The 17,525-nt window shown below is 45.2% G+C and overlaps 1 protein-coding gene across 1 annotated transcript in view; it reads left to right on the top strand.

Annotated features, from left to right (window-relative positions):
* The first annotated feature begins 8,787 nt into the window (after positions 1-8,787).
* LOC122926364 (sialic acid-binding Ig-like lectin 16) overlaps positions 8,788-17,525 on the top strand; it is a 139,755-nt gene continuing 131,017 nt past the window's right edge. Inside the window, exon 1 of the mRNA XM_044277739.1 lies at positions 8,788-8,883. Coding sequence (XP_044133674.1) covers positions 8,788-8,883 — 96 coding nt within the window. The remainder of the gene's footprint in view (positions 8,884-17,525) is intronic.

Raw genomic sequence — 17,525 nt, 5'->3', positions numbered from 1 at the left:
TCGTCACATATTATAATTCACAACAGTGGTAAATTGGAGTAAAAATATTTAATTTGTATTTATAAAAAAATTGCAATTTCAACCAAAATTTTGAAAAATTACCAATTTTCAAAATGTCTATTTCTATGCTTTTAAAACAGATATTAATACCTCCTAAAAAAGTTATTACTTTACATTTCCCATATGTCTATTTCATGTTTGGATCATTTTGTGAATTACATTTTCTTTTTTTGGGACATTAGAAAGCTTAGAAGTTTAAAAGAAAATCTTACATTTTTTAAGAAAATTTCCAAAACTTAATTTTTAAGGATCAGTTCAGGTCTGAAGTCACTTTGTGGGACTTACATAATAGAAACCACCCATAAATTGACCCATTTTAGAAACTACACCCCTCAAGTTATTCAATACGGATTTTACAAATTTTATTAACCCTTTAGGTGTTCCACAAGAATTAAAGGAATACGTAGATGACATTTCAGAATTAAACTTTTTGGCAGATTTTCCATTTTAATAATTTTTAAACAGCCAAACAAAACTCAATATTTATTGCCCTGATTCTATAGTTTAAAGCAGGCATGCTCAACCTGCGGCCCGCCAGCTGTTGTACAACTCCCACAATGCCCTGCTGTAGGCTGATAGCTGTAGGCTGTTCAGGCATGCTGGGAGTTGTAGTTTTGCAACAGCTGAAGGGCCACAGGTTGAGCATGCCTGGTTTAAAGAAACACTCCACATGTGGTTGTAAACTGCTGTACGGGCACAAGGCATGGCACAGAAGGAAATAAACGCCATGTGGTTTTTGGAATGCAGATTTCACTGGAATAAGACCCCCTGATGCACCCATAGAGTAGAAACTCCACAACAGTGACCACATTTTGGAAACTACAAGATAAGGTAGCAGTTTTGTTGGTACTATTTTAGGATATATATGATTTGTGGTTGCTCTATATTACACTTTATGTGAGGCAAGGTAACAAAAAATAGCTGTTTTGGCACCATTTTTATTTTTTACAATGTTCATCTGACAGGTTAGATCATGTGCTAGTTTTATAGAGCAGGTTGTTACAGACGTGACAATACCAAATATGACACCTTTTTTGGGTGCTTGTTTCAGTTTTACATAATAAAGCTTTTAAAAAAATAAATAAATAAAGATTATTTAGTGTCTCCATATTCTGAAAGCTGTAGTGTTTATTTTTTTTTTTTTTGGGCAACTGTCTAATGTAGGGGCTGATTTTTTTCGGTATGAGATGACTGGTTTGATTTGTTTTATTTTGAGGGCATAGTGCCCTTTTGATCGCTTGGTGTTGCACTTTTTGTGATGTAAGGTGACCAAAAAATTATTGTTTTAGCACAGTTTTAATAAAAAAATTCTGTGGTGTTCAGGTGAGGAGGTGGATCACATGATATTTTTATAGAACCGGTCATTACGGACGGGGCAATTAGAAATGGCCTTGCGGTTCGCCCAGCAGTCGTTTCGCTGCGAACTTTGCGTGTTCGTGATTCGCCGAACATGCAAACATATGGAGATATTCGCACCCGCCATATTCTATTACATTGTGAAGGACTTTGACCCATGACACATCCATCAGGTGGTGCAGGACAGCCAATTGAGACGTTTCAGCACATTGACACATACCTTATAAATAAACCTGATCTGGCCGCCTTTTTAAATTCAGTGTTTTGCCAGTGTAGCAGGGACAGGCTGTTAGGGACACCAAACACTAGCTAATAGGGCCACAAAAGTCTTTTTTAAGGACTGGTATAGGTGTGCTATCGATAGGTGTGATACACAGAGGGGTGCAATATACTTATAATAAACTTTTATAATGAGTCAAAACACATAGATCTATATAGTGATTACCTGGAAGTCAGGGGGCTAGGGGCTAGGGGCTTACTAGGGCCATTTTTATATAGGGTAAGGTTCGGACGGGGTCGTTCTTATCAGGGTGGGTGGTCTGTGGTTAGGCTTACAGGGCCAGAATAGCACCCCCTGTAGGGCAATATCAGGGACAGTTCTTTGCCCACTCTGTCCTTCAATACCACATCATCATCAGGCCCAGGGATAGATGATTTTTGCTTTCCCTCCGGGATTCATGGATGTGCACTGGAACCCCCCGGATTGTGGTGGGACACATGGTTTCTGATTTAGTGACGCGAGCACCTGATTTAGTGCCGCCGAGCACTTGTTATTGCCGACCACATCTATGCTTTTTGCTTAACTTTAATAATGTAATTTATTTTCATTTTGAGGGATATCTTTTCCATTCACACATCCGCAAAATGGATCCGCGGAACGGGTACAGAACCATTCATTTTCAATGGGGCCGGAATGTGCTGTCCACATCCTCATTTGCGGATCCGCACTTACGCATCCGTGCTTCCGTTTCCGCAAAAAAATAGAACATGTCCTATTCTTGTCCACAATTGCAGACAGGATTAGGCATTTTCTTTTATAGTGCCGGCGATGTGAGGTCCGCAAATTGCGGAATGCACATTGCTGGTGTTCGTGTTTTGCAGATCCGCAGAACACTTACGGATGTGTGAATGGACCCTCATAGTAACATTATTAAAGGTTACGTTTTATCTTTATGCATATTCTAATGGCTTGCCTTCCTTGTACAATGCTATATACTTTCTATGTCAGACAGTATATTATAGTGCATTTGTATTGTGCGGCAGTTGTGTGCAGTTCTGCTGCGATACTGCAGGTATATAGAGGGGCAAGCGTTACTGGAACAAATAATTTCTACTGGTGCGATATACCGGTCGCCCCCCAAACAAATGATAGAAGCGGGGTGTTATATACCAATATACTTTCTTTATAGTGCATTTGCGCATGCTCGTACACAAAAATTATATTGCCGATATTTCGCATTGAAAAAATTTATGAATGGAGATCACAAATTCAAATAATACATCTGGTGTCACTGTCCATGTTGTGGGACTATTTGTGCACTTCTAGTAATTATTTCTTGGCTGCAAATATGAGCTGAAGGTTTTTCAGGTTCGCCTGCCATTAAAATGAATGGGACCCGCCGCGAACTTGCGGTTCGCGAACATTTAATCGCGTTCCCGGCAGATGTTCGTCTATCTTTAGCACCAATACCCAATTCCGTATGTCTGTTTTTCTTTTTTTCTATTTTTTTCACAATTTTATGGGTTTTTACTTTGGAACTTTTACTTTTTATTTTTGTCCCACTACGGGACTTCAACTTCTGGGGTCTTATCCCCTCTGCATTTCATTACAATGCAACCTGTATTGCAATGCATTGGCTGTCAGCTTTTATGTTGACAGCCTGCCTGTGAGGCTCAGTTTGGGGCTTGAACTATTATCTGAGGGAGAAAACAGAACTGGATCGCACATACACAGTGCTATGCTTTGATCTAAACTCGCTTCTCAGCGCTATTTTAAAGTGTTCCGCCCCCCATACTGCTTGCTGTACAAGAGGCACTAGTGTACATTTTGATCAAAAGGCATAAGCCCACTCACCACGCCAAGGTCGCCTCTTTGAGTGGGACCTACTCTGACAAAAAGGCGCAGCACAATGCGGTGACAAAGTGGCACTGCCCTAGTAGGCGGCGGGACCCAGGAGTCAAACAGCTGGAACTCACAGGCTTCCGTAGTATGCAAGCTACGATGCCTATGGAAGGCATCGGTCTTGCCTTCTCTGCCATAGGATCCCAGACACTGTAGCGCGGGGACCAGATGGAGAGGCAGAGGGCAACCGTCAGCTTGACCATGACATACAAGGGGTTAATACGCCGGCATCGATGTCTTCACCAATGCCGGTGTATACAGCAGGGACCCGGCTGTCAGTGACTGCCGGGTCCCTGCCGCTGATCGGGCGGGCGCAGCTAGTGCACCCGCCCGATCAGCCCAATGTACATGTATGTCAGTGGTCCTTAAGTCACGTCCAGCTGTGATGTACATGTCCTGCAAGGGTCCTTAAGGGGTAAAGAAAGCAGACAGTTTTGGTTTCAGGATGAATTCCCATTTTTTAAGTTATGTGTGGCAATAACTTTAAAATGCTTTGACTTAAAAGTGATTCTTGTTTTGTTTGTCACATTCTGAACTTCATGTTAGGCCAGGTTCACCTCACGGTTTAGTTTTACGTTCTCCTGGCCCTGATACCTTAGGCCTTTTGCATCCGTTGTGTATCCGTTCCCCGCATTGGGAAGGACTCCCCTACGCTTCAAAAATAACGGATCTCAGGCTGTAGTGGCAAGAAAACATGCAAAATATGAAGACCAAATGCTCAAAATAAGGGATTTTTTTCTGTTCTTCTAACAGAAAACTAAACGGTGATGTGTGAACCTATCCTTAGTGGCAAATTAATTTCAAACAAAATCTATCATTTATAGAAGATTTGGAAAAATTAACAATTTTAGAATTTATCCATTTTTGTTTCAATACTTTTTTATTGTTTTTCAAAGAAAGTAAAAAGGCATATTTTAAATGATATACCAACAGAAGAAATTCAGCCAATTATAAAATATGTCTCGCATACATACAATGTGCAAGGTAAAAGTTAAGAGAGGGTAAGTCTTAGGATGTCCTATTAGTAGAGATGAGTAAAGTTTTGAAAAATACGTTTGGGCAACTACACAGAAGTTTGCCAAGAAATCTTTCTCAATTAAGGCTACATGCACCCGTGGCCATATTGTGGCACACTTGTGTCTAACTTACTACAGGCCTGGTCTCAGTTTCTAGGATCCTAGGCACCAACACTATGGTGAGGTGTGTGCACGATCAGTCTTACCTGCCTGGGTCTGCTCTGCATTCCCTGGTGACTGAGAACCGAACAAAAGCTTCTCCAACAAGTATGCAGACTTTGGCTCTCCTGTATCTCCCGGCTTTCCACCATGCTGGCCACCATGTCCTTCACCTCCTGGTATATTTTGGGTGGGAATTGCCGGTAACGTTCCCTGATTGGCGCAGCATTGCCAGTGGGGATTTCACGCTCGATGGCGGAGGCACACCCGAAGTCCTCATCATGTCTCGAGAACGCCTCATGAAATTCTCAAAGGATGTCTTACAGCAACTTCTGTTGTCCTGGAGTCAGGGTCTTGCAGTCAAACCCGGGCCATGATCACTCGGCCGTTCCACTCCGCTGTCTGGGTTTCCGTTTGATGAACCTCTACAGCATAGGTCCAGGCTGATCTCCTATCTGGCTGTAGCCTGAAGCCCCTTCATCGAGGGATGTCCCCTTCGGACATATAAACTTTGGCCAGCAAGGTATTCCCAGGAACAGTTAACTTGCAGTCTTTAACATTGAGGCAACGTACAGGCACACATCCATCCTTCAGAATAGCAAGGGCCGGGGCTACCAGTGGGCGAGTCTGCGTTTCCTCCTGGTAAGCAGGCTTGATCAGGACCTCCAGTCCATTCAGTCGGCATCCATCCCCACTGGCAGCATCAATTTTTGTTCTTGTCGAGGTGGGATCTTCACCAGGGTTTTCCATGGCTCCTTCACGTGTCCAATGGGCCAACTGGACATGTGTGGTGGCCAGTTGCTGTAGAACCTTCAGGGTCAGCCAGTGTGTGGTGGCCAGTTGCCAATACTTCAGCCCTTCTTTTGCATACAGTTGATGGTCTAGGTCTCTCAGCACATTAATACTTAGCGTCACGTCCATTCCTTTCCAGGACGAATGGTACATCTTGCCAACATCTTGCCCAAACAGTCAAATCCACATCCAGACTATCCCTTAGACATCCAACTCTGTTATTGGCAGCTGGCAACCTGATAACGTTCCAGTCTTCCGCCTCCATCATATGTCCAAAGTGACTCTCGAAGAACTCCAGAGGTATCAACTAGACAGCATACCTTCTGGCCTTCCAACTCAGCTTCCATAATGGGGCTGCTGTCATATAGGTCGTGTTCCTCACACATAGGGCTTAGCTTTTGGTATACCGCCACAGGATGGCCAGCTACTGCTGGGTCGGAAGTTTAAAGCCGGCTCGGACTTCATCTACTGTATTCTGGGCACTCTCTGGCCACTCTCTGGCCATATGGCTGTGCTGTCGACAAGCCCAGCAGAGAGGCCCTCTTTTGATGAGCTCCATTATCTTGGATGGAGTGGCGCGGGGTGCTGGGGTCATTTCCCAGGGCCGGGTTGATCCTGTCTTCATCTGGGACACTTTCAGCTGAAGTTCTCTCAATTCTGTCCGCAGGGCCTGGACCACATCTTTCAAGGACTCTGAGTCTTCAGACCCCCACCGGTCCCCTGTAGCATTGGTGATACTCACTACTCTCACCGCCACAGACATGTGCCCTTCTTTTCTCTCCACGGCGGCTAGGTAGACGCTGTAGAATGTCATGTCGGCCGGCGTCTGAATCCAATCTCTTGCAATTTGTCCTGTGAGAACTTGTTGGAGAGCCTCACTATGAACTGGTCACGTAGTAGCTGGTCCACCTCCCAGAAGGCTCCCATGACCTCTGGGTCTTGCCACTGTATTTCATTTAACGTCTCCTGTAGGGCGTTGGAGTACTGCATTAGGTTCTCTCCATCTCGCTGTGGTAGGTTGAAGAAGTGGCTCTGCGACTACATTTTTTAAGCACGTCTTCCCTGGGCTCTCTCCAGCAGGGAGGATATTTTCTTTAGGGTGTCTCTCTCGAATTCAGGCCTTACCATCACTGTCCGTCTGACATTACCCTCTAGAACCACCAACACAACCTCTGCCAGCAGCTTTGGGGTCAGGTTACACATTCTAACCGTACTTCAAACCCTTTCAGTCCAGTCCTGCAACGTCATGTTTTTACCGTCAAATTGGCAGATGACGCAATAGCGTGTTTATGAAACACCAGCATCTTGTGGCCAAACAGTGGAATGTCAGTCAAGATCATTTAACTTGAGTTACACAAACAGTGTCCAGACAATGAGAGCTGATTCCTTATCTCACAGCTGCAGGGAGCCTTTATATCTGTGTACAACACTGTGTATTACAGAAACATGCATAGGGAGTCCGCTGTGTGGTAGTGAAACAGTTACTTTGCGTCTGTATGACAGGCAGTTGAGAGGCAGCACTCTTAGAATCACTTCATACTTCACTTATTTAGTAAGTTATGGGGCCAAAACTGACCAAATAACTCAAGTGTGAACTTATCCTTATAGGTAAATGTTAGTATCAGGTATAAAGAACCGTGCAGAGGCCCAAGATTATACTATAGAGTTAAAGAGTGCACTCCTTTTACACCATCATCAGTTGATTCCACATAGATTTTTTACAGAATCTGTTCTGTTACACGGTGATACAAGTAGAGCCCCCCCCCCCCCCCCACTGCCCTGACAGAGTGGAGAGAGGGTCTCAGCAGTAAGTTTGTGTTGATGTCACTGTTTATTTTGCCCTTCTTATGATCCGTCATAAGAACAACCCCCCAAAAAATGTTTTCTGTCTGTTGAGCATCCGCCTTCACTCAGTCAGCATTTGTTCAGTAATCCATTAGTTTAAAACCGCTCTGCTCTCCATCAAGTGCCATTCCGACCACTTTAGCATGTGTTGATATTTATCAATACGCCAATCACTGTTTCCATGCCACACATCTATTTGGCTCTCCTGTATTGGTCAAACCAAATGGGCAAAAGATAGTGAAGCACCGCAGTAGATTTTTTCTAAAACCAGCTTTTATTATACTCACAATATCAGAAGGAATACAAGCATATCAAACACCAGCGCTTCAGATTTTAGACTACAGCGGACTCAGATAGAGTGTGCAAGCTACTGAGTAGCGAGCAGGTAGAATAGCAAGTGACTGCGCCGCCGCTAGAATCCAATAGAGCGAATGTATGAAAGTAGATAGGTGGCAGGCATTCAGCGCAGCATATGCATAGCTACCAATAAGAGTTACAGCGTTATTATACAGTGCCAATAGGCATCAACACTGTATAGCCTGCAGGCAGTATAGCAAGCAACTGATATAACACATTAGCAGATACAAAGTATATGAATAAGTAGATAGTGCAAATAGACAGCCAGCTAAAGTAACAGCTATTACTGCCCAAACGGCTGTTATAAGAGAAAATACGTCAAGTCAAGCACACCAAGAGCCAACTGCAGATAGTTTTAAAATTAATTTAAGTAGGTTAGATATAAGTTTTCACCAATTATTAAATGTATAAATAATAAAAGTTAATTTTTACAAAAGAAATATCACAAAACAGAAAATGCACATGTCAAGAGTAGGCAACCAATAGTCTCTGACTAAATGTAAAATACAAAAATTAGTGTCTCTACATGTGCAGGGTACACACAAGTGTAATATAGGTGTGGGTGGCTTCTCCCCACGCTCCAGGCTGGGTTTTGACTGGGATATAAAAACCCAGCCAGCAGTCTCAGCTGTGTGGTTCATCCTCCATTTCACAGTGAAGCTCTGGATACTCTGTGGTTTTGAGATCTGCATGAGGTGTGCCGTGCTAAAGGGCTGAGAGCTGCATTGCTGGAAAACAGGCCCCCTAAAGCCTGCTGTGGATGGCTGATGCAAAACCGCTGACAAGGTGAATGCTGTTTGTTCTTTGGACTTGCCATGGTGTGAATGAACACCAAGACAATGAACTGTCATTTTTGTTTATGTGTGAATGAACACTGCACTGTTTAAGTCAAAGTCTTTTTTTTTTTGCCTCTGTACTGCGTCCGCTAATCTGCCTACCTGAGCGAATCTCCACATTTGGTGTCGGAAGCGGGCAAACACAGTGAGGCAGGTCTGAAGGCCGAAAAGTTTTTGTTTTCCCCGACACAAGTGCATGTCCTACATTAAGCCGGAAAGGTTACGACCCCTGTCCCTTGACAAAATGGAGGCGGTTGTGAAGGCCCTCGTGGAGGCTAGCTTGCAGAAGCGGGATGCTAACAAGCAGCAGCCAGAAACTAACAAGCTGCTATTGCAACATGTGAGGGCCTTGCAAGCGGCAGGAGCATCCTTGAGCGTTCACGATGCCAGGAAAGCTGTCCGTGCGGCGATCCCTAAGATGACCCTCTCGGATGACATCGAGACCTATCTGGCAGTGTTTGAAAAGGTGGCCGTGAGGGAAAAGTTACCCCGAGACCAGTGGGCTGAGGTCGTCGCTCCGTTCCTGGAGTTTGGACCCCAGCAAGTTTTTTTCGATCTTCCCGATGATCAAGCGGCCGACTACCTGACCGTAAAAGGTGAGTGCCTGTCGAGACTGTGGGTGAATGTGTTGGCCCGGGCCCAGCGAGTGCATCAGTGGGAATTTAACCCGGCTGAACCCGCCAGACCGCAGTATTATGACCTGTTACACTGTTTGCAAAAATAGCTGCAGCCTGACGTACTGACCCCCACTGCTATGCTGGACCGTCTCTTGGCGGATATGTTCTGGAGGGCTTTGCTGTGCCCCCTCCAGCACTGGATCAGCTAGGTGTCTCCGGGTAATTCCTTGGAGATGGTCGACCTGGTGGGGGAAGTCAAACCCCGGTAATCTCCACCCCAGACCCGGCGGCCAGTGCCAGCCAAACCCGCCCGGGACGTACCTCCTGTAGACCCAGCCCCGGTGGTCTGCTGGCGATGTCAGGAGCCTGGACACATAAGGGCCGACTGTCCCCATCAGGGTGAAGCCATGGACACCAACTATGGCTACCGCCACTCATTATATGCCAGGAAGTTGTGTGCCACAGGAACCTCCGAGACTATAAACAATAGCTACCTATGCCAGGAGGAAGTGGGGGACACTATGGCGGTGGCTCTGATGGATTCAGGGAGCATGGTGTCCCTGGTATGAGCTGCCCTGGTACGGCCCGCCGAATATACGGACCAAAAGGTCAGCATAGTGTGTATTCATGGAGACTTAAAGGACTATCCCACCACCCTGGTCTCTCTATCAACGATGGCCGGCAGGTGGACTCATGAGGTGGCCGTCACCACAAAATTACAGTATGAACTCTTACAAACCGGATTCCAAAAAAGTTGGGAGACTAAACAAATTGTGAATAAAATCTGAATGCAATGATGTGGAGATGGCAAATGTCAATATTTTATTTGTAATAGAACGTAGATGACAGATCAAACTTTTAATCCGAGTAAATGTATCATTTTAAAGGAAAAATACATTGATTCAAATTTTCACGGTGTCAACAAATCCCCAAAAAGTTGGGACAAGTAGCAATAAGAGGCTGGAGAAAGTAAATTTGAGCATAATGAAGAGCTGGAAGACCAATTAACACTAACTGAGTCAATTGGCAACATGATTGGGTATAAAAAGGGCTTCTCAGAGTGGCAGTGTCTCTCAGAAGCCAAGATGGGTAGAGGATCACCAATTCCCACAATGTTGCGCAGAAAGATAGTGGAGCAATATCAGAAAGGTGTTACCCAGCGAAAAATTGCAAAGACTTTGCATCTATCATCATCAACTGTCTATAACCTCATCCGAAGATTCAGAGAATCTGGAACAATCTCTGTGCGTAAGGGTCAAGGCCGTAAAACCATACTGGATGCCCATGATCTCCGAGCCCTTAAACGACACTGCACCACAAACAGGAATGCTACTGTAAAGGAAATCACAGAACGGGCTCCGGAATACTTCCAGAAACCATTGTCAGTGAACACAATCCACTGTGCCATCCGCCGTTGCCAGCTGAAACTCTACAGTGCAAAGAAGCCATTTCTAAGCAAGATCCACAAGCTCAGGCGTTTTCACTGGGCCAGGAATCATTAAAAATGGAGTGTGGCAAAATGGAAGACTGTTCTGTGGTCAGACGAGTCACGATTCTAAGTTCTTTTTGGAAATCTGGGACGCCATGTCATCCGGACCAAAGAGGACAAGGACAACCCAAGTTGTTATCAACGCTCAGTTCAGAAGCCTGCATCTCTGATGGTATGGGGTTGCATGAGTGCATGTGGCATGGGTAGCTTGCATGTCTGGAAAGGCACCATCAATGCAGAAAAATATATTCAGGCATCTCTTTCAGGGAAGACCCTGCATTTTTCAAGAAGATAATGCCAGACCACATTCTGCATCAATCACAACATCATGGCTGCGTAGGAGAAGGATCCGGGTACTGAAATGGCCAGTCTGCAGTCCAGATCTTTCACCTATAGAGAACATTTGGCGCATTATAAAGAGGAAGGAGCAACAAAGAAGGCCCAAGACGATTGAACAGTTAAAGGCCTGTATTAGACAAGAATTCCAATTTCTAAACTTGAGAAACTGGTCTCCTTGGTCCCCAGACGTCTGTTGAGTGTTGTAAGAAGAAGGGGAGATGCCACACAGTGGTGAAAATGGCCTTGTCCCAACTTTTTTGTGATTTGTTGACACCATGAAATTCTGATTCAACATATTTTTCCCTTAAAATGGTACATTTTCTCAGTTTAAACTTTTGTTCCGTGATTTATGTTCTATTCTGAATAAAATATTAGAAGTTGGCACCTCCACATCATTGCATTTAGTTTTTATTCACGATTTGTATAGTGTCCCAACTTTTTTGGAATCTGGTTTGTAATTGGGAGAGACTTTCCCGGTTTCCCAGCACTATGGCTGGATACGAAAGTTACCAGTACCCGGGAGACAGACGTAACCCTAGCAGAGTGGCCCGGCTCAGGGGGGAGATCAGAGCCCTGGGACCCTGAGTCCGAAGGGCCAGCGGTAGGGGTGACCGCCACTTTGGTGGAAGAGGGGGAGACAACCCCGCTAAATGTGATGGTGGGAGACGTGGAGGACTTGCCACCGGGTCCGGAGTTGGCAGACCTCAACGTCTCCGGAGATAAGTTTGGTACAGCACAGCACCAGGACCCAACTATCCCGAGCCTGGGAGAATGTGGTAGTAGTTGAGGGTGATCCGCAACAACCGGGGGCCGAGTCTATGCTCCCCCGTTTTGTGGTTCAACAGGAGATGCTGTGCCGGGTAAATAAACTACGGGGTGAGCATGTTGAACAGCTGGTGGTGCCCAAGGCGTATCGCAAGCTTGTGTTGGAGTTAGCCCACCAATATGTTCTTGGGGGACACCTGGGCCAGCAGAAAACGCAGGACCGGATTCTACTGCGGTTGTACTGGCCCAGTGTGTTTAGAGAGGTGGAAGAATATTGCAAGTCTTGCCCAACCTGCCAGATAACCAGCCCCCAGCCACATTTCCATAGTCCTCTGGTTCCTCTCCCGATTATTGAAGTTCCATTCGAGCGGATCGCTATGGATCTCATAGGCCCAGTACCAAAGTCCGCTAGAGGGCACCAACACATCTTGGTCATCCTTGATTACACCACTCGGTACCCGGAGGTAGTGCCACTGCGTCATACATTAGCCAAACTCATAACTAAGGAGTTAATGGAGATGTTTTCTCGAATGGGTCTGTCTAAGGAGGTTCTGACTGACCAAGGGACCCCGTTTATGTCCAGGGTCATGAGGGAACTCTGTAAGTTTCTCCACATAAAACAGTTACGAACGTCCGTGTATCATTCGCAAACGGATGGCCTGGTAGAAAAGTTTAATCAAACGTTAAAAAATATGTTAAACAGAGCGGTGTGTAAGGATGGGAGGGACTGGAACCTTCTTCTGCCCTATCTCGTGTTCGCAGTGCGAGAAGTGCCCCAGGCCTCTACTGGGTTCTCACCCTTCGAACTGCTATACGGCAGACACCCTCACGGTCTGTTGAATTTCACCAAAGAGGTGTGGGAACACCAACTTACACCACACAAAAGTGTTGTCGAATATGTCACCCAGATGCAAGGATGGATGGAAACAGTGTTACCTCTGGTTAGGGAGCATATTGAGGCAGCACAGCGAGCCCAGAGTAGGGTCTGGAACTTTAACCCGGGGGATCGGGTGTTGGTTCTGGTACCGACTGTAGACGGTAAGTTCCTAGCTAGGTGGCAGGGGCCCTATGAGGTACTTGAAAAAATTGGAGAGGTAGATTACAAGGTAGACCAGTCAGGGAGGCAAAAGACACAGCAGGTGTACCATGTGAATTTGCTCAAACCCTGGAAAGATAGGGAAACCTGCACGGAAGACAGCCCACAACCAGTGTTCCTAGGGGAAGCCGTTTCGGCCCCTCTGTCTGAAGCAAGGGAAGCGGCTGCCACAGAGAAAATTGCTGACAGCCTCTTCTCTAAACAGGCTCAGGAAGCCAGGAATATGGATGTGTTCTCGGACCTCCCTGGACGCAGGTCCATAATCTGGCATGACATTGTCACTGAGCCTCAGGCAAAAGTCCGGTTAAAACCATACCGGGTACCCAAGGCTCGGTGACAAGCCATCGCGGAGGAAGTGCAGATAATGCTCCAGCTAGGTGTCATCGAGGAATCAAAAAGTGAATGGGCCAGTCCGATAGTCTTAATACCCAAGCCGGACGGGACATTTCAATTCTGTAACGATTTCCGCAAACTGAATGAGTTGTCCAAGTTTGATGCGTATCTCATGCCCCGAGTAGATGAGCTTATTGAGAAGTTAGGCAAAGCCTGTTTTGTGTTGGACCTCACCAAAGGGTACTGGCAGGTACCCTTGATGGAGACTGCCAAGGAATTAACTGCTTTCACCACGCCAGAGGGGCTGTATCAGTACAAGATATTACCCTTTGGTCTGCATGGCGCTCCCGCCATGTTTCAAAGGCTAATGGACAATGTACTCCGTCCACATCGTCGATACACTTCGGCATACCTGGACAATATTTTTGTCCATTGCACCGACTGGGAAAGTCACCTACTTAAAGTACAGGCTGTAGTTGACTCCCTTAGGAAGGCTGGCTTTACCGCTAACCCAAAAAAAGTGTGCTATAGGGTTAGAAGAGACCAAGTACCTGAGGTATGTAATTGGGCGCGGAATGATCAAACCTCAGGTGAACAAATTTAAGGCAATTAGGAATTGGCCCCGGCCCCCGACCTGTTACTACTCGGCAAGTAAAGTCGTTCCTGGGTATGGTGGGGTACAATATGAGGCTTGTCCCCAATTTTGCTACAGTCACCGCACTATTGACAGGCCTTTTGAAGGGATGCAAGTCAGTGACGATTCAGTGGAATGAACAGGCGGAAAAGGCTTTCTCCGCTTTGAAGTCTGCCCTGTGTGGGTCCCCGGTATTGGTGACGCCCGACTTCAAGAGGGAGTTTGTGGTACAGACCGAGGCCTCTGAAGTAGGCCTCGGAGCTGTACACTCTCAGGACATCAATGTGGAGGAACATCCCGTTGTTTTCCTGAGCCGAAAGCTTACCCCAGCCGAGACTAGGTACAGTATACTGGAGTGCCTGGCCATCAAGTGGGCACACGAGTCTCTCCTCTATTATCTGTTGGGGAGAAAATTCCATCTGGTGACTGACCACTCCCCTCTCAAGTGGATGAGCAAAGCCAAAGAGAGGAATGCTCGGGTCACCAAGTGGTTCTTGTCTCTACAGAACTTTAAGTTTTCTGTGGAACATAGGGCAGGCAGGTTACAGGGAAATGCAGATGCCCTGCCCTGCCCTGCATACACTGTCTGGCAAGTGTTCACACCCTCAGGGTCGAATAAAGGTGGGAGGTATGTAGGAAGGTACAAGGGTCCGTCATTGACGGAAGGTATGTGTCACCGAGATTCCTGGCCTCGGTGAGGTAAGAGCCGGTCATTTTAAGTGTCGGCTGCAGTTAGTGCTAACTGACACTAGCTGTTATTTAGTATGGCTGTAGAGCTGATCCGGGCCAGCTCTTGCTGGAAGCAGCCAAAGTGCAGGGTGGGTGGCTGCTCCCCACGCTCCAGGTTGGGTTTTGATTGGTATATAAAAACCCAGCCAGCAATTGACAGCAGTATGAGGACACCACTGAGTGGCACAATGACCAAGTCTGGAGTTGGCAGCAGTATAAGGAGGCCACCGAGTGGAACAATGACAGAGTCTGGAGTTGGCGGCAGTATGAGGAGGCAACCAGGTGGCACAATGACAGAGTCTGGAGGTAGCAGCATCAGGAGAAGGCCACTTTGGAAGACACTGACAGGCTCAAGGACTGGCCCATCTTCTGTTCTACATATTTGTGCAGGGCTGGTACTACCTTTTTGACAAAGAAATTACAGCTTGGGACTCTCCATCTCAGCTCGGCACAAGCCATTAGTTTTCTGAAAGGTGCAGAGTAGTGTTGAGCGCGAATATTCGAATTGAGAATTTTTTTCTCGAATATCGCAGTTTCGAGATTTCGCGAATATATAGAATATAGTGCTATATATTCGCGAAATCGAATATGCGTTTTTTTTTTTTTTTTTAATGCTCCAGTCAGTGCCCGTTGCTTCCGTGCTCATGGAGCGTCCCCATCACCATGGGAACGTCTCCATATACTAGAATGTACTGTTGGATTTGAGAATTACGTTGAAATCGCCATTCGATTAATTCAAGTTATAATAATCGAATTGCGATTTCAACTTAAGCACTGCTATATTCCATATTCGTTAATTCTAGCCTACTATGGAATATAGCAGCGCTAAGTTGAAATCGCCATGCGATTACTTCGAGTTATATTAATCGCATGGCGATTTCAACTTGGACCTGGTTCACTATGGTTGGCTTCAATGGCTTGGTAGAATTAGCGAATATGACGAATGTATTCGTCATATTCCACAAAACGAATATACGAATGTATTCGTTATATTCCACAAAACGAAGATATTCTCCATCTTCGTTTTAGCCAACTATTCATCAACTTCGCGAATTCTAGCAATCATATAGGAAAGTTGACTATAGAGACAGCTAAGTTTAATTCGCTATGCGATTATATTACTTAGCTTTTTTTTAAAATAAATAGAATAATTATAATACCTGATAATTATTATAATTATTCTATTTATAAAAAAAGCTAAGTAATATAATCGCATAGCGAATTAAACTTAGCTGTCTCTGTAGTCAACTTTCCTATATGATTGCTAGAATTCGCGAAGTTGATGAATAGTTGGCTAAAACGAAGATGGAGAATATCTTCGTTTTGTGGAATATAACGAATACATTCGTATATTCGTTTTGTGGAATATGACGAATACATTCGTCATATTCGCTAATTCTACCAAGCCATTGAAGCCAACCATAGTGAACCAGGTCCAAGTTGAAATCGCCATGCGATTAATATAACTCGAAGTAATCGCATGGCGATTTCAACTTAGCACTGCTATATTCCATAGTAGGCTAGAATTAACGAATATGGAATATAGCAGTGCTTAAGTTGAAATCGCAATTCGATTATTATAACTTGAATTAATCTAATTGCGATTTCAACTTAGTACTGCAATATTCCATATTCGTTAATTCTAGCCTAATATGGAATATAGCAATGCTAAGTTGAAATCGCCATGCGATTAATATAACTCGAAGTAATCGCATGGCGATTTCAACTTAGTACTTCTATAATCCATATTAGTTTATTCTAGCCTATGGAATATAGCAGTGCTAAGTTGAAATCGCAATTCGATTCATTCAAGTTATAATAATCGAATTGCGATTTCAACTTTTTACGTATATTCTTAATATTGCTCTAACTTCGTCTTTTAGAATATTCTAAAAGACGAAGTTATAGCAATATAACGAATATTCTAAAAGACGAAGTTAGAGCAATATTACGAAATTTCGTAAAATACACATATTAGCCTAGCCATAGTCAATTAGTCATAAGGACGTTGCCTTATACTATTAAAAGAAAAATCGCAATACGCGATTAATTAAATCGCATATTATTTGCGATAGTTGGAATAATTACGAATATTCGATTTCGACGAATATATCACGAATATTCAATTGAATATTCGCGAAATATCGCAAAATCGAATATGGCACCTCCCGCTCATCACTAGTGCAGAGTCCACCACTTGGAAAGGGAGGGACTGCAGCACCAGAAACTTGGCCAGAAGCACTTTTAGCTTCTACACCATTGGATGAGTGCACTCATACTGCTGTCTCTTGGCAATTGCTTTGTGATTGATTGCTGCCGGAATGACTGACGAGTAGTAATAGGATGAGCATCTGAACCAACAAAATATGGGAATGACAGACAGCTCCCTTCGGCTGAGGTGGTGGAGCATTGACTGCCTGAAACTGTGTGCGTACCACTGGGTGATGCAGCAGGCAGGCTGGACCACCACATCAGAGTCACGGTTCTCCTAGGCCACTTTATGGTGACGCTGCATATGTTGACGCTGGGACGTGGTTCCAACATTGGCACCCTGGCCACGCTTCACCTTCTGCCCACATATTCTACATATGGCCATGTTAACCTCCGCTGGCGGCTTGACAAAAAACTGCCATACGGCCGAGTAGGTGATTTTGACTTCTACCGCCGCTGCTTCCATGAACCCCTGCACTACTACTTCCCAGTCAGGAAGCCTGCAGCAAAGCAGATGGTCTACCCTGGGCATGTTTTGCTACCGACCTCCCACTGCTGCCACCCTGCTGACTCCGAACCATGCTACCACCTTGCTGGTTTAGCCACTGCCTCACGGGCAAGCTGCCACCCTCTTCTCCTGATGATGATGAAGCCCCTTCTGCACCCAGCTCCCAAGTTCGATCGGCTTCATCATCATCGAGTAGTGTCTGCATGTCACTGATATCCTCTTCAACGGTCGCTGGGTCAGGAGCCTCTCCTCATCACTACT

Source organism: Bufo gargarizans, chromosome 2 (genome assembly GCF_014858855.1).
Source record: "Bufo gargarizans isolate SCDJY-AF-19 chromosome 2, ASM1485885v1, whole genome shotgun sequence".
NCBI lineage: Eukaryota > Metazoa > Chordata > Amphibia > Anura > Bufonidae > Bufo > Bufo gargarizans.
This window is presented reverse-complemented; position numbering and strand designations above follow the sequence as displayed.